Below are 22433 nucleotides of genomic sequence, written 5' to 3'. Positions count from 1 at the left end.
TCCCTCTGGCTGCCGTTGATAAGGTCCTGCCTTGCTGAGGAAGCAGTTGTTGGTGCCTTGGAGCGTGGGATGACTGGATGGTCAGGGTTCTTACTCTGCACCCCTGGCTTCCCTTCTCCTCCCAGCCCTTCCCACTTCTGGATCTCCCCTGGCTCGGGCTGAGTTACAGAGTTTTTGTCCTTCCCTGGAAGCACAGCTACAAGGGAAAGTGCCTTCATGACAGAGCATGCAGCTGATGTTCAGGCGTGGATTTCCTTAGCCTGAGACACTCGTCCGTCCCTCTTCACCCGGCTAACCACTCAGCCTCAGGTCTCAGTGTCAAGGTCATGTTCCCAGAGAGGCTCTCCCTGACCTCAGTTCTAAATGAGGCTCTTTTGTTATACCCTTTGTGTATACACTGTAACACTGCTTTGCCTTCATCGCTACTGTCACAATTTATAATTCTGTACTGATTCGTTCAGTTTTTGCTCTCATTAGTCTGTAAGTTCCACGAAGGCAGGGACAGTGTGTCTTCTTGCTCAGTATTGCACGCCCAGAGTCTAGCCCTGTGCCGTACACGTAGTAGATGCTCAGTAGATGGTACGGAATGAACGCACTGATGGCGCTGGGTCCATCTCGGCCCCGATGATCTCTGAGCTGATTGGGCCCTTACCCAGTGGCCTGGGGATCGGCCTCTCTCTGTCTCTGTCTCTGTCTCTGTCTCTGTCTCTCTGTCTCTCTCTCTCTCGGAATAGGAGACAAGAAAATGAGGAGTGAGGAGCTTGGTGTTTTGGGAACACTCCTCATGGCCTGCTCCACGAGAGAGCCTGGGTGCTGGCCCTGGTTACAGGACCCAGGTTCTCCTTTCATAGAGTCCCCAGACCTGCGAGCCTAGCTTGAAGAAGAAATCTGTGGATGTTCTAAAAAGAAACAGCACGTTCCTGACCCCAACTGCCTTCTACTGGCCCATTCCTGAAGGATTCTGAGATTGGAAACCCCAAAGAAGTTTTTGGCGCCATTCTCTTCCCTGAAGCACGAATAAGCCATAATCTGCTGGGGAAAAGAGGAAAGCAAAAGAGGAAGAGGAGGATATAGAGTTTAGAGCAGGGTTGATTTGAGGCAAGCTCAGAGGAGAAAAGCTAGTGTTGGGGGTGGGTGGGGGAACACCCTACCCTCCTCCTTGCTCCTCATTCAAGGTGCTGTCTGGGCTGAGTGGGCTTGAGGTGTAAGTGAGAGCTGAAGGAAGCAGACAAGGCCCTCAAGGCACGAGAGGGAGGGGCCTCTTTGCCCTAATAGTGTTTCTTAAACAGGGCTAGAGGGTGTTTGGGATTGTAGGGGATATATTTGGTTGTCTCCATATTGGGGTGGGGGGCACTAAAAACAAGTTGTGTCTCAAGACCAAGAAGGGTCCTGCCCAGTAAAGAAATGTCTTGGTCCAAACATGCCCCCTCTGAAAAACGCTGAGATAAGAGAAAAATAAGGACTTTGATGCTGTATCTCTTTGGGGCTCTAGATACCCCATGGTTTCTGTCCCCAAGCTCCTGAGATCCATGGAGAAAAAGTAGAGAGGCTTGCCCCTTACCACTCGGGTGTATGACGTGGCACCCGATAAGAGTTTGGGTTTCTGTCCTCTTCCGTCGCCTCTCAGTGTACGCTCTGCACCCCTCAAAGCTGCAAAGCTGTCCGCAGGCCCTGCTCACGCCAGCCAGGCCTCCCCTACTTGTGACGTTTAACGTTTTCCACATGCAGGGCTGCTCTTGCATCAGTAAACGAGAGAGGAAGGGAGTGACGCAGGGTGAGAGGTAGTTGTGATCGGAGGTGAAGGGTTGCGTGTGGGGGAACGTCCGAGGGTTAGTGGGAAAGGTTTTTATGGGGGTGTTGCTATGAGGGGGAAGTGCTGGGGGGAAGTCGATGGCAACACGTTCTAGCCTGTTGGGAGGACGGCTGTTGGCACCAGGAGAAATCCATCCAGCGGAGCCAACCCTCATTAATCATCCGGGCGGCTGAACTGCCAGCTCCTTTCAAGATCTTTCAAGAAGGGTTTTCACCCAAAATAGAGTTGAAAATGTGCTGGGCCCTACTCAGAATCTCATCAGTCTGGGCATTATGGGAAGTGTCAGGCAGGCTGTGACAGACAAGGCCCACTCTGTTCAAGGGGTCCTGACTCCCACAGCCTGTCATATCAAGCGCCTGATCAAATTTGACAGCTTCATTTGTACCTACAGAATAGATAAAAGGGGCTGTTCATTGAAACAAATGGAGGGGAAGGGGTGGGGGAGGGAAGGGAGGTGAGGGGGAGAGGGAGAGTGTGTGTTGGGGGAGGAATGGCATTGGGGGGGGGGCACCGGGGAGGGTGATGGTGAGGAGCAAGGGGTGCAAAGAAGGAAGCTGTCTAGGAGCATTTCCTCCTCCAACACCCCTGAGAAGGAGTGGGTCAGGGGGGCAGGTGAGCATCAAGAAGGGGATGGGTGTGAAGGTCCCATGTGGCAGTGTCACCATTAGGAGGCTCGGAGTCCTGTGCTGTGCTCCGGGCGCTAAAGCTGTAACTGGAGCCAGGAAGGTGGGCCCTGGGAGCGGGAGAGCCCAGGGTGGGTGGCTGTGACCAGGAGAGCTGGGCCACCAGTGTGATGCAGGTTTCAATTCCAAGGCCTGGGCTGAATTTTGCAAAGAGCCTTCCTTCTCGGTGCAGCCCCTTCACTGTGCTTAACTGCCGTATCTGCACTGAGGCTGTCGTCCTCCTTTGGTCAGGCCGCTGGGTGCTGCGCCGGTGCAGGCGGCCCCAAAGCACTGGCTCCCTTACGTTATACTTCACGTGCCTTTGAGCTCCCTGCAGGCCAGAGCTGGTTGGTGTGAGCTGGAGGGATGTCCCCAAAAACCTTGCACGGTCGGCTTTGGGCTTCCCTCAGACTGTCCCACTGGCCTCAGAGACCTCGCCTTCCTCTGGGGGCTGAGTGAACCACTGAATCCTTCCAGCTCCCAGGGTGTTCTGAACACCTAGCGCTTGTTATGGGTCCTCTACATTGGTTAATGTTATCTTTTATTTTGCACTATTAGTATCTGTTTGTACTGTTTTTCCTGCTAGATTATAAGCAGTTTGATGCGAAGGGTCATGTCTTATGCATCTTCTGTCCTCTGATGGCGTTGAGCATGCATAGCAGGGTCTCAGGAAATATTTCCACAAGCACATGTGCGGGCATTCAAGACCATCAGGAGGTGAGCCTGGGGTCAGGGGGTTTAAGATTCCTTCCTGACCTGCGGTCTTTAGACAGGGTCAGAGGTTAGCAAGGCTCCACCTGTCCTGCCCCCAGCCATCTGGAGCCTTTGAGAGACTGAGAGAAAGGCTGGCTTCCAGGCTGATGCAGCCCCGGCCAGGTGTAATGGGTGGCCGTGGGGCCCCCACATGCTCCTTGGGCCAGATGCCCTCGTGTGGGGCACCCCTGCACGACACTACATGGTGGCTCTGGTGGGAGGAGTATGCGTTTTGGGAATCAGCACGACTTGGTGGGGATCTTGCCTCTACTGCTCACTGGCTTTGTGACCCGGGGGAAATGGAAAGCGATTAGCACAGTGCCTGGCACACAGCAGCCCTTAGTGAATGTTAGCGAGAAGGAAACAGGAAGGCCAGGCCTGGTCCCTGTTGCCCGGGTCCTTTTCATTTCAGTTTAGAGCACATGCTGTGGATGGCACTTGTTTGGCAGTGACCATGGATCATTATCACTTTGAATCAATCCTTAGCTTTTTGTAAGTTTCATAGATGAAAATACTGCCAGAGTCCAATCCATCCAAGGTCCCTGCCCTTACGTAAGGAGGGGTTGTTGATACGCTGTCTCAGTGCTCAGGGAGGTGGTTCTTTGCAGGCCACCTGGTGGATGTGTCAGGACTGCAAGGTACGCTGAAGTCACAAATCTCTTTGAACTCCAGGGTCTTATAGCCCTGAGCGGTCTGTCCTAACTGCGGAGAGGCCAGCCTTGTCTGGCGGGAGCATTCCCTCCCCAGAGCCACCTGGTTCCTACATTTCAAATGTAAACTTTATCCAGATAAACAGGTCTCAGTGGGTTTGGAAGGAGCTTCTGTTTGGGAAGGCAGAGGAAGCAGGGTGGAGGTGTGCAGGTGTGAGGGACGGGGGCTCTTATCCTGGTTTCTCCCTTGCTCCTGGTGTAGCCCTTGGCAGTTACTGTGTGCCTTCATTTCACCACAGACTTCCCCCCTGTGTGCAATGAGCATGGGGTGGGGGCAGGATGAAGCTAGTCATGCATCCAGACAGCACCTGTGGTGGGCCCTCCTCCAGCCCTCCTCTCCTTGGGGCATGAGGGAGAGTCAACATCCTGCCTTTGCAATGAAGATGGGCCACGTGAATGGTTCTGGCCAGAGGATTATGAGCAGAGGTGACATGCCATTTTTAGCCCGAAACATGTAATTATTCATGTAAGACCCTCCAGCTCTTCCCTTCCTGTAACCACTGAGGACGTTCCTCTTCAGTCAGTGGGCCTGATTCGTTACGTTCAACACTGTGATGCTTTCTGATGTGTCACCAACTGAAAAATACTACAGTCTTCAGTTACTTAATCAAACACTGATCTAGGTGCTTCTATGGAGGACATTTGCAGATGTGATTGAGATCCTTCATCAGTTGAATTTAAGTGGCTCAAGAGGGAGATTATCTGGGGGTGGGCCTGACCTAATCAGGTGGGCCCCTTACAAGCATGCTTAGGCCTTCCCTGAGCACAGGAACTCCAAATGGCTCAGGCCCTTGGAGTTTACTTGCTTGTGACATTCCCTTCCTGCCTGCCTGCCCTATAGACTTCTGACTAGCTTAGCTAGCCACCACAATTGCATAAACCAATGTTGGAGATAAACGCCTTACTCTGTTACTGGTTCTGCTTCTCTGGTCAAATCCTGACTGATACAGAGATCCCTATGAATCCACGGTGCAGATGTAGTATAAGTGAAAAATTAGCCTTTGTTTTGTTAAGCCCCTGAGATTTTGGCATTAATTCGTTGCCACAGCATAATCTAGCTTATACTGACTATTGCGACAGCATCACTTAATTAGCTTACACATCTATCTCCTACTAGGGTGTAAGCTCGTTGAAACAAGGCCAGTGTCTCTCCCATCTTTTTAATCCCCGGAGAAGACCCTAGTACCTAGGCTGCAGTGGGCACTCTGTAACGTTTACTGAGGGAGCCGAATCCACTGCATTGAGCAGCATCTCAGCTCTTGGAAATGAAGGACAAGGCCTGTGTTTGAATTGCATGGTATCTAGCATGGTCCCAACCCCTGCAGGTGCATTGGCCAAAACATTTTGATGGGACATTTCTCCTAATTCTGTTCATCTGTAGCATCCAGACCCATCTAGATACAAAGTCTGAAGCTACTTGGCTTAGTGCAAAGGGTTTTATAGTCAGAACTGTGTTAGAATCCTGGCTCCACAGCTCTTTAACTGTAAGGTCTTGGGCCGTTTATTTAACCTCTCCAAATTTCAGTTTGCTCATTAAAGGGAACTGGAAGTTTGTTGTAAGTATAAAATGCCCAGCATATATTTCTATATTTAACTGTGCCATGGCATACACAAAATGATGCTTCTTTAGGTGCCCTAAGGTGGGCCTGGCCTACCATTTCTGTGTATTTGTTTGGTGGTGCACGTATTCAAAGTTGTCAAAAGTGAGAAGGAAGATCACAGTCACACTATTTCCTTTATGGACTGCATACAAACCCATATAACACACACAGGCACACCCACCCCCCCCCACACACACACACACTCACATGTACACACCCAGGAGAGCAGACAGGACATGGGGAAACGTGCAGTCACATTTTCCTAATTATTGCTCTCATTCTAAAATCTAGCTCTAATTTAAACTCCAGGAGGATCATTTTATTTTATGTTCCAAAGATCTGTGTAGATACCCACGGCCCACTCAGAGCAAACATACCCCCACTGTGGTTTGATTTTTATCTGCTTTTCATTTCTTTCCTCGCCTGTCCCATTTTCCAAAAGCAATTGGCTGTAGGCTATGAAAAATGTGATTCTTTTTGTAGACCTTGGTTTAACTTCACAGGATTCTCAACGTTATTTTAAATAATAATGTCTGAGTCAAGCCACCACAGTCTCTGAAATACCTGAATCACCCTCTACTTAGCATTTCATCAAATTAAAAAATATTTTAATAATTCATTTTGTTGAAGCCAGTTCTCTGGGTAAAAAGTCCACATTAAATATTCTTCTTGTGCATGTACCACCCACCCTCTATGATTTAGGTAAAATCATGAGGTTCCCTCTTTTGGATCTTCCACACTTGCTATGCTGATAGGAACTTCAGAATTGTATCTGACTGTGGGCCAGAGACTGAGCATTCTAACCAACTCTGACCACCATAATGCTTCACTCTTTAAACATTTTATAAACTCATAGAATATTCCAGTTAGAAAGAACTTAAAGATTACAGGGCCCAATGACTTCATTTCAGAAATGGAAAAGAGCCTCAGAGATTAAGTGACTTGATCAAGGTCACACAGCAATTAAGTTTCAGAAAAAGTCCAGATTTCTTGACTTCCATTTCAATGTTCTTTCTACTATATGTACAATGACTGAATTTTCTGGATTTTGTAGGACAGCCCTAATGTTCACCAAAGTACTTGTACCACTGGTTTCCATTTTGAAGTTTATAAAAGATGGTCACTTCATTTTTTCTCAGCCAGCAGGTTCAACTTCTTTTCTCTTAAGAGAAAGTTTTCTTTAAAACTTAAAAGTTTATCTGTGATCCAAATTCATTGACAGCTTTTCCTGTTTTAGGAAGTGTTAATAATACTGGTGATATGCCACCACCCTGGGAGAACTTGGAAAGGCATTTCATTTAGGAAGAAGTACAAACCATTTCCATGCCTGGAATGTTCTGTGGAAGGTGCAAGCTGATTCTGGAGAGGACAGGCAGGTGGAAGAAAATTCAGATGTGTTGTTTACAGCATTAGTGAAGCCTGTTCCTTGATCTGCTTTAGAAATGGAAATTACGGGCTCAGGGGCTCAAGTTCCAGCCTTCTCACTACTATGGAATGGAGGCCTCATCCATCTTTCCAGTGTAGGAGGAATTGGGGAACCTCCCAACAGATTGGAGCTCCCATGAGAGGGTCCCCAACATAAGCCCCAGGAAGCACCCCCTCTAACTCCCACTGCTGGACCATCGGAGCTGCACGATTAGCACCTTATTATATCCTGTCCTGTTCTCCGCTGTCTGCACAGAACGATTTAGCACCTTATTAGATCAGCATAAATGCAGTTATATATAATGCTATCTTGCTCCCTGTCTCATGGTATGTCTTGTCTCCCCCAAGAAAAATGGGCAGGAATTTTGTCTCCGTCTCATGGCATCCAGCTTTGTGCAGGGCATGTAACAGGAATTCTGTACATTCTGTTTGCTGTGATGACTGACCAGCTGGACTTGTAATCCTCAAACTGGGACTCTATTTCCAAGCTGCCATTTCTCTATTTTGGTCATTAGATACATCATTTGTCAAAACAGAAACTCTACAAGTGGAAAGAAGTAGTTATCTTGTGGTCCCCCCATCTCTTTTTAAAAGTTGAAATCAACCATTAGGCTCAATCAATTTCCTGCAAAGCCCCTGACCTTGTTCCCAACCCTAGACCATGGGGTTGCTTCTGTTCTCTGTTTTTGCCTGGCCTTGCCCCATCAGTGCCCTCCCTTGCCTTCCCCTCTGCTGGGTGCCTTTCCTGTACTTGGACTCGGTGGCTGACAGGTGGTTTGGGGGGACTGGAGGAGAAAATGTGGGCATGCTGAGTGTTACAATAGGGCAGGCTTTGTCCAGGCGCCATGGTGCGTCTCCACTGACCTTGGAACTGAGTGACTGGGGACAACTGAGGGGAGGCAGTTTCCTTCCCTCTCGGGCTGCAGGTTTTTAATGTCTTCTTTGTTGGTCTGGCCCCTGGAGACTGAACTGAAGGGAGAGACTTTGGGCTGCTCCCTCCCTCCCGGACAAAATGGTGCATGCTTTTCCTGTTTAAACAGGGCGCAGTTGTGAAGTGCCCTGACTTCGCACACACTAAGGCCCGGCAACGGCTGCAATAAATCAATAGGAAAATAGAAGCTGCCAGTTAGACTAAACAAGTGCATTTGCAAAGACGGCTAGCCCTCATTAATCACTCTGACAGTCCTAAAAACACATTTCCCCTTTAATGACTGTATTTGGATAATCAGTGCTTTTTCCTCCTCAGTCAGAGTTTGAGTAACAGACAGCTGGTGTTATTACAGCCATTGGGGAGGGAGTGCTGGGATTAGGGGCGACCGAGATCCCGTCCACTGGAGGTCTCCGCAAACGGAGCTGGCTGCAAAGCTGTTGTTATGCAATAATGAGGGGACGCTTTGTACTGCCATTGATGGCTCCCGGGCAGCCATGTGCAAGTTCCCCCCAAACCTTGACACCCACCTGCATTATGCGAACACAAAAGCCTCATGTTGGGTTTTATGAGCGTTGGCAGATTTCACCAGGTGGGGGAGGCAGGAGTTTTTCTGGCAGTGAGGTAAGAAGATGGGTCGGTATGATTTGGCTTTGTTTCCTTTAGGTGACTTTGGCTTTCAGGAGAAAGTTTGAAACCCAGTACATTCCTCTTTATAAATGATGTAACACATTAATGCACAGCACATTATGAAAATGGTAATTCAAACCCATAGTGCTCCAAATTAAACCATACATTATCGGATGCACTCAACCATCTATTTTACAAAAAGACAGGATGAATGAAATCAAATCAAACAGAAAACTGGAGTGCAGCTTCCTCTACAGAATGATTAATAAAGTGCAGAGCCAAAGGATTATTGTAAGACGAATGCCACGGTAACCCAGACATACATCAGGAAGGAGTTAGTCCATATCTTGAGACACATCACAGGATGCTGGGTAGGGTAAGGCAGTTACTGCTGCCTAGAGATGGTCAAGGGCCCCACACCTCCCACTGGGGCTGCAGAGTTTTTAGGTGGTGTGTTTGTGGGTAGGGGGGATGACTGGGAAGTTAAAAACTTAGCACCATGCAATTCTGTTTGTGTTAAACCTATATCTGACTGTGAGTCTTTCCCTCCTCTCTCTCCTCCCTTCCTCCCAACTGCTGCCCGCGAGGCCACAGAAATAACCAGGCAAGAGGTGTGAAAATATGACCTAGAGCCAGGAACGTCCAGTGTCTCAAGTTCCAGCTCTGTGGCTTCCACCCTTCCTGGTGCCTTGGGAACACAGGCCCCATTTCTGGCGCCTGGGGAAGATTAGGAAGGAGGAGAGGAGGACTAGGATGAGAAGGAGGTGGAGAAGTAGACATGGAGGTAATTCTCAAAGAATAATTGCTGGATGAATTGAATTATGCAAATAAGCAGTGGGTGGGGAGTATTATCGCTATTAAAACAACAACTTGGTTTAGGATTTAGCTACTGAAAGTAACAAATTCCCCACCAGTTAATTAGAACGGCCACATTTGTTAGGAAGTCACCCATTTATGGTGGGAAGAGCTGACATTTTAGGGTGAGAACTAGGGCGCTCCAGACTATTAATGCCTGCTCTTTGGTGTCACAGAGGCAGTTGGGGGCAACCTCCCAGGTCTGCAAAGGCCATTAATGCATTTTCTGGGGGAAACTCAATTGTCTGAAGAGTTTCTAACCTGCATTTTCAAACCTCACTGTAAGCCAAGCAGCTACAGAAAAACTTCTTTTGCTACATGGAGAGTTTGCTGTTGGAGATACTGAGTCGCTTCCTTTCTCTGGTTCCCCCAAGAGGAGCCCAGTGTTCCTTAGGTAGGCAGGTCTGAAGACCACTAAAGTTTAAGAAAGAGAAAAGCTTAAGTCTCCCTGCAGAGGGAGCAATCTCCAGCAGTTTTAGAAGGCATTTAAAAAACACACAAAAAAACAAAGGGGGTAGGGTAAGAAATAATCAACTGCAAACAAAATAACGGAGACAAAGAAAAATGAAAGCAGGTCACTACATTTCATGTCTTTTAAAGTTTTGGGCCAATTCTCAGGAAGACCCTGGCCTGGTCTCAGGGCAACTACTCCCTGACTCAGTCCCCTCTCTTCCAAGATGCCAGCAGCCCTGGCCCCTTCCCCAGGGACACGCATAAGGTCTTAGGGTGGCCAGCACTGACATTTTCTGCAGAAGCCTGAGGTTGTCTTGACTAGTGAAGGACTTTTGCCCAGAAACAAAGATACAGGGGCAACCTCCCTAAAAATCCCAAACCCCAAACTCCACAAAAACTTATGCTGAGGTCTGTCAAGTGCGGATGGGATGACTCCGGGTGAGGATGAGGCCCCGCCCTGATTCTCTAGTGGTGTTTGGGGACGGCTTGAACATCGCGGTTAGAGAGGGCATCCTCCCCACCCCTTCCACACGTGACCTCCGGTCTACGGACGTGTCAGAAGTACGGCTTGCGGAGCACTCACTACCCAATAAGTCGCATTCCTTAGAAAAAGCAAAGCAAACAAACACAACAGCAACAACTACAGACCCTGAAGCTGCGTGGCGCCGACGCGGGAGTGCAGCCAGGAGGGGGCGAAGAAGGTCTTTTTGAAGTACACCCAACAGGTGGCCCCGCGCATCCCGGGCGCAGGAGGCCGAGCCCACGCGCCCTGGGCGAGTGAGCCCCGAGCAAGCAGGCGCCCGGGGTCCCGCAGTGGGAACCTGTACGGGGCCAGCCTCAGCGGGCGCCCCCGGATCGCTGCCCTGGGAAGCCAGTTATCCCCAGGGTGCACGCGGCTCGGGCCTCGCTGCCGCCCGCAGTCACCCGTCTCCTTCTCTCTTTCCTCAGGGACTCCCCGTGCAGTGGGAAGGTGCCCTGGCCGTCTACCACTATCCCTGTAAACGGCACCCCACCTTCGCCTGTCCGAGGATGCAGAAGCCAGTGTCAGTCGTGGGAGCTCAAGAAAACGGACCCAGAATGGCTTCAAGGTCCTAAATAATAGCCGCACCTTCTCAGCAAAACCCAAACAGCTGCTGGCATTGGGGAGCCTCCAAACCTTGCGAAGCACCCATTTCAGCAGGTGCGTTTACCCTTTGGTTTCAGGTGTATGAAAGGCATCGTCAAGAAAGAGGACATGCTTGGCATTTGGAGTGGGAAACGAGCAAGGTGCGGTCGGGGCTGGCGCCAGTCACTCGGCTTTCTACCACCAGGTGGCGTCAGAGGCCCATCGTCTTTGCTCACCCTTAGGACTCTGGGACTGTGCGGACAGAAGTCTGAGCCATGGGTCCTGGTTCCCTTCTCAGCACCTCGAACCTCGAATCTAGGTCCAGAGGAAAATCCACATTCACACACTCCCTCCACCCTGTCCCCAGGAAATGTCAAGGTCTTTGAAGTGAGTCTGGGAGCTAAATCACCAAGTGGAAAAGAAATAAAGGCGGTTTTACATTATTTGTAATGCGTTGGCAGAAGTTTTGCTTTTTTTCTCCCCCCTTTCTTGAGGAAAGGGTTTAAACTCGTCCTTGAATGGAAATCTGAGAAGGAAACCATAAGGTATTTTAAACAAGAATAAAAGAAAGGCATCTGCTTAGGTGTCTGGAAGTGGGGCGGTGGGTGAGGCAAGAGAGAAGCACATCACGGTGTGAATATAGCCAAGTATTTCATTTATTAACAAAATATGTCTTACCAAGGGAGAGCTCTATTTATCCCAAACAGGCCCCGCAGCCCCCACGCTGCTGTATAAGACCAGGAAGAGGGATGGTGTGGGGAGAAGACCCAGGGCCCGAGTCTTCAATCCGTCACTGAGGGAGCCCATGGAAGCCACGGCCAACTCTGGGGTCTCTTGGGTCAGGCCTGAGAGGCGGCGACGGGACTGCTGTGATCTGTCTGCTCCCTGACTTCCCAGCCTTCCCCCAATGAGCTACAATGTTGTACTGCCCGCTGTTACTGCCACAGGTCTGCTTCGGAGGGATCTAGCAAGGATCACTGACGCCACCCCCCACCGCCAGAGGGACCACTGCCCCAATAAAGGAGAGAAAAACAATGACTATAAAAGCACTTTGCAAAATATAAAGAGCAAAGTTTCACGCCAGCAGGGCTTTCTGGGACTTATAATTGAATTAAGATGAGCCCTACAGGCCCCCCACCAGCAGATCACCGGCTATTTGGGGCCCAGAAGGGACCGGAAGTAGAAAGGCTCTGTCTGAGGCCACTCGGGCCCCTCTCTCAGGGCTCTCGGTGCTCAGAGCAATTAGGTAGGGGAGCGAGGCTCTAATTTTGGGGGCCAGGGCACAGACCAAAGACTCTAGGAAGAGAGGGTCGCAGAGGAGGTATCACAGAGCAGAGTTCCCGGTCAACAGAGAGCAAGACCTCCTGCTACCAAAGCCCCTCATTGCACCCCCCACAAATGAGATACAAAAAAAAAAAAAAAAAATCTCTGTTAACTTGTACAAAGGAAAAAAACAGAACCTCAAATGGAAGGAAACAAGAGGGAATGAAGGGGAAAGAGGGGAAAAGAGAAGGGGACAATGTAATTTTAACGGTAAAGAAGCATGCAAGAAGCTCCCCAGGAAGGGAGAACAAAACAAAGAACCCCAGAACCCCAACTCTCCCTCTTCCCCTAAAACCAAACGAATCAAAAAGGAAAAAAAAAAAAGCAAACAGAAAAAAAATTTAAACATATCTAATAAAAAGAAAAAATAATTAAAGAAAGGAAGAGGGGCAGGGAACATGTAGTTATTTGTGATTAATATTATTATTTGGGGGGAACACAGACTTTTTGCATACCATTGACTCGTGTGGGCCGTTAATGCACTTATATTCCCAGCTTGTAAGCTAACATTATAGTAAATAAATACACAGTCCGGTGGGGAGGGTCTGGGTGGGGGAATCCGGCAGGGACAAGCAGTAGTGAAGGTTGCAGCGAGGCCAGGCAGCTGGGGAAAGGGAGGATGAGGAGGGGGTGAGGAGGTTGGGGAGGTGGGTGGGACCAAGCTGTAGTTACTGGTATCCGAGTGCGGAGGCTGAAGCTAGTCTCTGTCCGTACAGCGCATATGGCGAGTAGTAAGGTCCGGCTGTGGGGAGGGACGGCACGGCTAAGCCCCCAGCTGTGGATAAGTGGCTCTTGCCATAGGGGTGGTACCGGCTTAGCCCCAAAGTGTGTGGACTCCGCAATGACAGCGACCCGGGGCTGCCCGGGGCGGTGGGCGGGGGTAGGTGCAGATGGCAGGAGGCTGCGGCCGCGGCCGCGGCAGCGCTGCCCAGGCCGGAGGCCCCGGGGTAGGCGGCCAGAAGTTTCTCTGCGCCCGGCAGGGCCGTATGAGTCCGTAAGTGGCTGAGCAGCTCCTCCGAGGTGGCGAAGCGCTTGTCGCATGGCCCGCTGGCCGCCACCCAGTTGCAGCTGTGCGGCAGGGGTTCGTTCTGCAGCATGAAGCCGTAAGTGTAGAGCGGGTGGCCGGGGAGCGCGGCCTGGGCGGCGCTGGACGAGAGCGCGGCGGGCTGCAGGGGGTGCCCGGGGTACACCAGTGGGTAGCCGCCAGCCTTCAAGCTGGGCCCTGCTGGGTCGTGTGCACTACAAGTGGAGCAGCTGGAGCCACCGAGGTGCGAGGCGCTGTGGTAACCTCCCAGGCAGTAGGGGTCGCGGCATAATCCCTGCAGAAAGGAGGGTGGGGAGGCCCCGGTGAGCGGGCTGGAGCTGGGGGGCTTGCCGGGTGGCAGGCCCAGGCCCCCGGACAGCTGGCCTCCCACGAGGCCAGACTTGCTAGGATCCAGGCCAGGCACAAACTGAGAGGGGTAGCCGGCGTAGGCTCCCACGATGGAGCCGTGGTAGCCGATGCTGGAGGGTGGCAGCGGGAATACCGAGTGACCCGGTTTGTAGGGTGACACCGGCGCCACGTGGCCGGCCCCCACCAGCGCCGAGGGCGGCTCCGACTTGCGCCCGGATGTCCCGGCCTCGGCACCACCGCCGTGCGCGCTAGGCTCCCCACTGCTCCCGCGGCTCACGGCCGCAGCCTCCGGGCTGGTCTTGGGCTCCTGGTCTTTCTTGTCCAGCTCCCCGTTGCCACCCCCGCCGCCGTTCTTGCAGTCAGAGTGGTGCGGAGAGCCGCCCCGGGAGCCACCCGGCGAAGAGGATGATGACGACGCGGTGACTGGCACTCCATGAGGGGCAAAGGGCGTGCAGGCGGCGCTGGGGACCCTGAAACCCGCCTTGTCTCCCGGGGACAAGGAGGACGAGGAGGAGGTGGAGGACACCGAGGAGGAGCCGCTGTCTTTACGAGAGTCGCCACCGGAGCCCTTAGAGTAGGGCTTGAAGCTGGACTTGTCCTCAGCGGGGGAGTCCCCCAGCTGCTTGAGCGCCGCAGACGCGGAGGCGGCACCCGAGGCGGAGCGGCCAGGGTCCTTCTCGGCTCCCAGCCCGTTGGCCGCCGCCGCTACTGAGTTGAGCTTGGAAGAGGGTGGCGGGTCCGGCTTGCCGATCTGCGAGCAAGTCTGGGCCAGCAGCGCCAATGGACTTTTCTTGGCGTCCAGCTGTGGGAGACAGTGGCAAAGGGAGGGAGAAGGGGTGAGACTATGCTATGAGACTGACGGAGCAAGCGGGTGAGCTGGGTGGGCGCCGAGAGCACCGGCGGTGGTGGCGCAACAGAAGGCCTATTGCAGAGGGTCTGAGAGCGAGCGCCCGGGTAGGGCAGCTGAGCTTGGAACTGCGCTCGTACTGCCCGTCGGTGGGATCCCTCGCTTCACTGGATGCCCGAGTGCGTCACAAGTCCTGGGGAATGGGGCAGTGGAAGTAAGTCCACCAAAGGCCACCCGCGGGAGAAAGTGATGTCTCTGGAGTGAGGGCTGGGGGAAGGGCCGTGACTCGCCTCCTTAAAATCCCCCCCTTCTCTATGCCCAGGGAAAAACTTATCCCTTCAGTTTGGGTAACTTCGCTTGGGACGGGTTTCTGGGGATAGCGCCGCGGGGTCGGAGCTGGAAGAAGCGCATTCTAAAGCCAGGGCAGCCTCTGCCGCTCTCTTAGTAGCCCCTCCCTCCCGGGGAGGGCACCCAGGGAAGTGGGAGGAAGAAAGACCTGGGATCGGGAGTGCCTGGGCGTCGTGCGCTCTAACCGGATGGGACAGAGGCGGAGTAGAACCCGGGCAATCCGGACTTCAAAGAGAACAAACCCGGTGGTGGTGGGGGAGGCGGGAAAAGCCCAGGAGAGATAATCTCTGGCCTGGAAACAGGGTGCCGAGGTAAAGTAAAGGACCCAGTGGGACTCCAAGAGCAAACCCAATCCGGGAGAAAACACCATGGGAGAGAGTGGAATGGGAGCCTTCCATGGAGAAGCCTGGGGGAACTGGGTGGGCTTTGATCCTTCTGTTCTCTGTCTCTCATCACCCAGTCCGCCAGCGTGGCCAGAGCAGAGCGTCGCACAGAGCCCGGGGGCGCAGGGGGTAGGGCCGTGGGCCCAGCGGTGGTGGGAAGAATGGGAAAGGCGCTAGGCGGGCAGCGACCAAGAGACTGACCTCAATGGGGCTGACGGGAGTGGAGGACAGCGGCTGCAGGTACTCCGGGTGCAGGAGGTGGCCGGTGTGAGCGCTCAGCATCTTCAGGACCCTGATAGGGAGCCGATTCGCCTGGCGCAGAGGGTCCGCCGGGGGCAAGAGGGACACCGCCGCCGGCACCGCCGGCCTCTTCCCGCCGCCGCCGCTGCCGCTGCCGCTGCTTTCGGGTGTCCTTGGGTTAGATCCAGCGGGCGAATCGCTCATTTGGAGGAGGCAGCGCCACTGGGGGGGTGGGGAGGGAGGGGGAGCACCGAGGAGACGAGCTCCCGGAGCGGGTGGGCTCGCTCCGCAGCGTGGAGCGCGGTGCAGCAGTCGCCGCGCCTCCACCCCTCCTCCACCGACGCCACCGCGGCCGCCGCTAGCCCAGGCGAGCAACACAAAAACCTTCGCCTTCCGCGAGCCGCACGTCAAATAGCCGCGATCGGCAGCCACACTTCAAAGGGATCGCCGCGCCCGCCCAATCGCAGCTCTCGCCGGGACCCCGGGGCGGGGAGAGCGGCGGGCGGAGGCCGGCGCCGCTGGTGGGAGGGGAGAACCTTAAAGGGGCCTTGTGCGCGCGTCGCCGCCGCCTTGGCCTTTACCACCCGCTCCACTCCTCCCCTCCCCCTGAAGCGGGCTGCCCTTGCCCGGGGGTCCTATGGAGGACGAGACTTCTCCGGGACCCTGGACTCTGCGCCCTATTCTCTCTGGCTTTCCTTTCGCTCTCTCTCCACTCTCTCTTCACACCACCCGGGGAGGGGCTGGCGTGGGCAGTTACCCGCCCGCCGAGTGTGTCTGGGGTGTGCAGGATTGGGGTGGGGTGAGGGTGTGTAGGATTGGGGTGGGGTGAGGGTGGAGGGTAGGAGCGCACTGCGCTGGCTCGGGTACTGCCGAGTCCAGTCCTCTCCCCGAGGTTGCCTGGGGGTGGGCCGAGCCTCCAGAGCCCCAGCCCTGTTCCGGCCCTGCTCGGGCTCTGCTCTGGCTTTGCTCTGGTCCAGCTCGCTTTCCCGAACTGGATTCTCCTGGGCGTGCTTGCTCACTTGGAAGCGCCCGAGCCTCGGAGGCATCCACGGTTCTCGGGACGCGGCGTCAGCCATTCCAACTACTTTGAGCCTGTCCTGTCCGAAGCCTGCTTGTTTGAGGACTCTTTCGGGGTGAGATGGTCGCGATGAAGCGCGGTACCCTAGGCTGTGCGCTCTACCCGGACGCGCCTGGCGCGCGGTGCTTGCGCACTGATTTATAGATTTGGTGTGTGTTTCGGGATTTATTATCAAGTCTTGTTTAGAGGTGTAAAATTCCCTCACTGTATAGCGCCTAGCTTCTATTTTTGGGGGACCCGGGATCACTGGAGAGGCCAGTATCCCAGAGGAGGTGGGGATCTCTAAGTGCTGCACGTCGATACAAACTTTAGAGAGGTGCCCTCCCCCCATCCTTTTCTTCTCACGGGAAAAATGTACTACCTTTTCCCAGGGACATTTCGGAATAAAAACTTTTTATTAGAAATAACAATACCCTTCTCTACCTCTTTTCCCCGCGCCTTTTGGATACACTGCGCATTGCCAACTTCACACTTGGCAGAGATTTTACATAGTCATAGTCCTGACATTAAAGTTCCCCGGTCCGCCGATCTTCAGAAGGTGAAGCTGGTCCTTTGTGCGCCCGACCTCTGGGGAGACCACTTCTCTGTGCTCTCGGTGGCCAGTGGAGGCGCGCTGGTGTCACTGCCTCGCTCCGAGTACCACTTTCTCAGCCCCAATCCATCATTCTGATTGTCAGTCCTGTCACTCGGGGCATATTGCTTCACGACTACCCGTCCCTGACTCTGCCGCGTTGATCTGCGCCTGGAGACTACGAGAACCCAAGATGGGGATGGGTGATTTCAAAGGGGTTCTTCAAAGAGAAAGAAAGGACTATCACAGAAATAACAAATAGCAATCACGACTATCATGCTCGGTAAAGACAGCAGGCACCACTCCCAGGCCTTATCAATCAAACACTAAACTAAATGTACTTCCTGGATCTGTGCTGTTTTTTTGGGCAGAATGCATAGTATAGACATCTTAGAAATTCCACTGACTTTCCCGACCCCAATTTTAATTCTGGTATAATCAGGTTAAAAGGAATGACAAGGGGTGCACTAACTGGGAGATGTCTTACATATTGCTGCAAGAAGGGTACAAGAAGGTAGGGTGATCCCATTTACTTTATTGTGGTGGTCTCTATCGCCTCCTCCTGCCCCCAGCTCTTCTCATGCCAGCCTCTGTGCATTCTGACATCGCTGCCACTGCCAACACTGTTTAAAAGTCCAATGCAGAGCTGCTTCAACCATCAAGGCAATTTAGCCTTTGGGGAACTGCTGTACAGAGAGAGAACAGAAGAAAGCCTTACAGATGGAAAAGGGTGGGCCTTTGTAGGTACCTTGAAGGAGGAAGAGCTGGGAAGAAGGGACACCTAGGAGACAGTAAAAGATGAAAGACTCCTTGATTATTGTAACCAGCCCAGCTGTGTGAGCCAGCCAAAAATCCTTCTAGGACCCAAGCAGATGTGTGTTAGGAATGATTAATGGGAAATCAGTTGGGAGCAAAGGAGAGGAGAGAGAGAGAGAAAAGGCATTTAGGAATTTGGAAGGAAAAGAGAGGAAAGGAGGCAACAGAAAGGAGAGAGGAGAAGAATGGAGGACGATAGGATATTTACATCTGGAGGGGAAAAGAGAAGAAAAATGTAGTGAATGAAAGGAAAGGAGAAAGCAGGAGATGAGGACAGGATGGCCAGGCTCGGGGTGGAGGGTGGGGAGTTTGCCTAGGTAATATTACAGAGGGTGCCCCCAAAATGTATACACATTTTAAGAAAGGAAAAAACAATTAAAATTGTAATACTCAATATATACCGATAACAAAAGATGAATACAAGTCACATTTGACTTCTGCAATTACAAGAGGTGCTCAGAGTGGTTACCATCAGTGTCCAGACACTTCTGATTACAGGGAACTACTGCTTGAGCAACGTTGACCAGTGTCCACGTGTATACGTTTAATGGCACCCGTGGTATATTGTCCTTAAAAAGAAACCCTACTCCCTTAGCCCACAGCAGTAATCACTGATAGGAACAGGGGGTGCCAGACAGCACTGAGGTGGAGACTAGGCCTATTTTTGCCCACCTATCTTCCTGGAAAGTGCCAGCAAGGGAGTAGGGACACCCTCTTTTCTGGTGCTGGCGAGGGCAGCAGCGCTCCTTTGACTAGATCCATCCAGTCGCCTGAGGAGAGAAAATGGAAAACCATACTTAGCCAGACCAGAGGCCTAATTAAAAGACTACTAGACAATAATCAGTATTTGACATTCACTTATGTAGTTGAAATACTAACGTACACAGAGTCCTAAATGGGGCCCTAGTGGCCTAAAGCAAGGACAGTTTTCAAAGGAATAGTTTCTCACCTGGCAGACAATAAGGCTCGATATTCAGTTGGGTCCCGTTTATTAAGGGCCAGGTGTGGACAGAGCGTTGCACTAGGCGTGTGGTTGAAAAGACCAAGAAAGATGTTGTTGTCATACAGGGGCACATGGCACATGTCTTCCCTTGCAGAAAAGTGGCAGGTGTATGGTTAAGGGGACTCCCTCTCTGCAGGCCTTTGTCAGGTTGCCTTGTGAGTGAGCAGCACCATTAAAATAGGACAAGGGTGAGGACTGCTGGAGAATGCCCCAACTCTGTGGTGAAGAACAGCAATTCTGTGTGTCAGGCACATGATCAGCACCATGCTCTGTTGTGCTCATTCCCATTTACAGCTGAAGCGAGTGAGGCATGGAGAAGTTAGTCCCTTAAGCAAAGTCGTGTGACTGGTGATCGGCGGAGTGATCCCTTCGAGTCAGGCCTCTGAAGTGCGATGCTATGGTGGCCCTGGGCAATGGCACCTCCCTCCGCTTTGGTTCCTCGTGTAAAATGTAAGAGTGGCCACCTCAGAGGTGGGAGGCCCAAAGCGGACAATGCATGTGACATATTTAGTGGCTGGCACAAAGAAAGTCCCAGGTACATGAAGGCTGAGATGGACCACGTGCATCTGTGGAGCAATTGCTCTGAAGAGCAGACATGGCAGCAGCTGGGTTCTGAGGGTCTCAGCACTGGGAACTGACCAGAAGACCCTGAGCTGTCCTAGAAGCCCACCTAAATGAGAGTCTCCCTCCCTCAGCCTCCAGTCAAATGTGTCTTTTTTGTTTTTAAAAAATGCTCCCCCTCCCCCCACAAGCCTTCAAGAAAATCCTTTAGGAAGTTCTGAACATTTATGGTTTTCTTCTCCACTTCAATTTACATAAACTTCACCACCCAGGAAAAAATGCCTGAGTCAGGTTGAGAGCTAGAGGTGGTAGATTTGTTGTGTGGGGTTAATGTGGAGTTTTCAGTGCTCTATGAGGCAGAATTGCCTGAATGATTGCCTCTCTGCATAACACTCAAACCCTAATGGCAACAACATGAAATAATATCTCACTGGGTAACTATTTACATTTTTTTTACAAGCTGTAAGAACTCTGAAAAGTCGGCCTCATAGAGAACTTGGTTTTCCTCTCTGGCGCTTAATATTTTTCCGTGGCTGGCAATTAGGGCCTTGGCTGGGAGACCTGATATAGTGCGTTGCTCTCAGGGTACTTACTCTGTGGCACTTCCTCTGACCCCTCAAAGGCTTCAGACACAGCCCGGGTCAGGAGAGGGCCCGAGGGGCAAGAGGACAACCGACCTGGTAAAAGCAAGCATACCTAGCCTTGCAGGGAGCGCGTTCCGGGAGCTCCCTCTTCTGTTCTAACCAATCCCATTATGTTCTATTATTATAACCGTCACATGGCGTCATTGTTTGTTTACTTGTCCTGTCTGCCATTGGACTGTGACTGCTTCTGCACTGTCCTTATTCTCTTTGTTTTCTTATTGCCTAGTTGGGTGTTTAACTATCATCATCACAGTAGCCAACATGGAGAGCCAAACTCTGTTGTAAGCACTTTGCTTGCATTATCTCATTTAATCCTCACGGAAGCCCCGTGGGGGGGGGGGGTCCTATCATTACCTCCACAGAGGAGGAAGTGGGCGCACAGAGAGGTTAAGTAACTTGCCTGAAGCCCCAGCTCTTAAAAGGTGGGGCAGGGCTGTGAATCCTGGCAGTCTGAATGCCATAAATGCCCAATGAATGTTTGTTGAAGAATGAATAAGAATTTTACGTTACAGGGCTATTTATTTATATCTTACCTCACAATATTCCCCCAAAAGATTCAAGGAGAATGACTGTAATTTAAAAAATGTTAGCTATTTAAGCATGTTAAAGTATCTTGCCCCAAATACATGTTTGTGTTCATCATCTCATAACAATTTTCTAAGTTATTTTGGGCAGGTGTTTTTATCCTCTTTGACAGATGAAGCACCGGGCTCTGAGAGCTTATGTGGGAGTCTAAAGTCACACAGCGAACCCTGGCAGAGAGCCAAGAGGAGGCCTTCCCCACTCCCTCCTGGTTCTCTATCACCACCCATTGCCTGTGGATGGGGAGGTAACTCCTTTTGATAAAAGAGGAATTAACTACTTTTCCTCCCTCTAGAATTTCCTTTGGAGACCTGGTGGGAAGGAATGGACAAAAGGAAATGTAGACTGAAGCTTATCTTCAAGCCCTGGTGTTTGATCCGGGTCCTTGAGTAGGGTGCTTTGAAGAAGTGATTTCATTTATCTCCTATCAGCCCCCTGGGAGATAGGCAGGGCTGGCGGGAGAGGGGGATGAGAGTAGGTGTGCTTTTGAAGTTCTCCTGCCTTCATCTGCCTACCCCCACCGCCATACATCAACCTTAGCCCTGGGCATTCACCCTTGACTACTTTGTTCCTTTGGGCCTTCAAGTTTCTTAGAGATTCCACTTTTAAGTTGCAAATACTGCTGGAAGGAATCATACCGCACCAATCAGCCAACACCTCAATTGTGATTAGCAGACAATGAGTGTTCTGCCTAGTGTAATAATAACATTTATTGAGTGCTTACTCTGTGCCAGACACTGTTCTTACAGTGAAAACTCATTTACTTCTCACAGCAAAGTGATGAGATGGGTACTATTATCATGCCTATTTTATAGGTGAGGCACTAAGGCCCAGAGAGGTTAAGTAACTTGCCCAAATTACGCAGCTAGAAAGTGGCAGTACTGGGATTCAAATAGTCATTTCTTGAGCCAATTTTCTGTGTGCAGGACTGAGGGAGAGGGCGAATAGCAGCAGGAGAAACTTAAAACAAGTGACTTTAATCGCTTTCCAGAGGGCTGGTCTTCGCTATCAGGATTTTCTTTACAGTTTGAGGAATGAGAATATGGTAGAGAGGAAATTGAGGCAGAGAAGGAAGTGAGGGGAACATTCATTCAATTAATTGAACTGGATTGAGTTAATTAATTCAGTTACTGTTTATTGACCACTTGGAAGGTGCAGGCCTGAGGTGATCCCAAGGTAGGTAAGGACCAGAGCAAGCCAGCCAATCCAGGCCTCCTACCTCGCAAGTATGCACATTCCCAGCTCCTGCAAGGCAGGGCAGCCCTGTCCTTTGGGCATCTGTGTGCTTCTTTTGTAGATTAAACAACAACAACAAAAAGAGCCAAGGGTCATAACTTAAATCCTTAGTACACTGTAGTTTAGTTACCCACTGTTAAGTTCATTTGTCCATTTACTCAAAGGTAAATTCAGATTCCACTAACATTTACTGAGCACCTTCTGGGTGACAGTTATAACTATTCTAGGTGTATTCATGCACCTTCTCATTTTTGGATATGAGGAGAGTCCTGGAGTAGAGCAAAAGGTCCCTGAAAGGGAAACAGGGACCATACTTACCCAACACCCTTCCTTCATGTGCTGAGTTTCTACCACCTGGAACCACGGGGTACGCCATGGCCAACAGAACTCAGTGGTGACAGACTGTAAGTATCTCAGTTGCACAGGGCTGGTGTCGCACCTGCTTCTGACCCTTCCGTGGGCTTCAGCCATCA

General features: G+C 51.6%; 1 protein-coding gene and 2 long non-coding RNA genes across 7 annotated transcripts in view; 2 read left to right on the top strand and 1 right to left on the bottom strand.

The window, feature by feature from the left end:
- The window catches only part of LOC109456102 (uncharacterized), a 51888-nt gene extending 40510 nt beyond the window's left edge, over positions 1-11378 (top strand). For 4 of the 5 annotated variants that reach the window (XR_002138809.3, XR_012495515.2, XR_012495517.2 and 1 more), the window contains one exon: positions 10779-11378. This is a non-coding gene — a long non-coding RNA (uncharacterized LOC109456102). The remainder of the gene's footprint in view (positions 1-10778) is intronic. The other variant, XR_012495518.2, reaches the window with a different exon arrangement.
- Positions 11379-11569: 191 nt separating this feature from the next.
- Positions 11570-15860, bottom strand: ZNF703 (zinc finger protein 703). The gene is made up of 2 exons (XM_019748154.3): positions 15431-15860; positions 11570-14453 (listed from the first exon to the last, which is right to left on the bottom strand). Exons 1-2 carry the CDS (start codon positions 15671-15673, stop codon positions 12927-12929), a joined length of 1770 nt encoding a protein of 589 aa, XP_019603713.1. The 5' UTR covers positions 15674-15860; the 3' UTR covers positions 11570-12926.
- Positions 15861-15976: 116 nt separating this feature from the next.
- The window catches only part of LOC109456088 (uncharacterized), a 139791-nt gene continuing 133334 nt past the window's right edge, over positions 15977-22433 (top strand). Inside the window, exon 1 of the long non-coding RNA XR_012495520.2 lies at positions 15977-16602. This is a non-coding gene — a long non-coding RNA (uncharacterized LOC109456088). The remainder of the gene's footprint in view (positions 16603-22433) is intronic.

This window comes from Rhinolophus sinicus, chromosome 16 (assembly GCF_057876585.1).
Source record: "Rhinolophus sinicus isolate RSI-liver-muscle chromosome 16, RSI-T2T, whole genome shotgun sequence".
NCBI lineage: Eukaryota > Metazoa > Chordata > Mammalia > Chiroptera > Rhinolophidae > Rhinolophus > Rhinolophus sinicus.
The sequence above is the reverse complement of the archived record's forward strand: the minus strand, read 5'-3'. Positions and strand labels throughout refer to the sequence as shown.

Coding starts and splice junctions, on each gene's coding strand:
- ZNF703 (XM_019748154.3), bottom strand. CDS start 15,673: ATGAGCGATTCGCCCGCTGGATCTAACCCAAGGACACCCGAAAGCAGC. Junction 14,454..15,430: donor CTCCCGTCAGCCCCATTGAG/GTCAGTCTCTTG, acceptor TGTCTCCCACAG/CTGGACGCCAAGAAAAGTCC.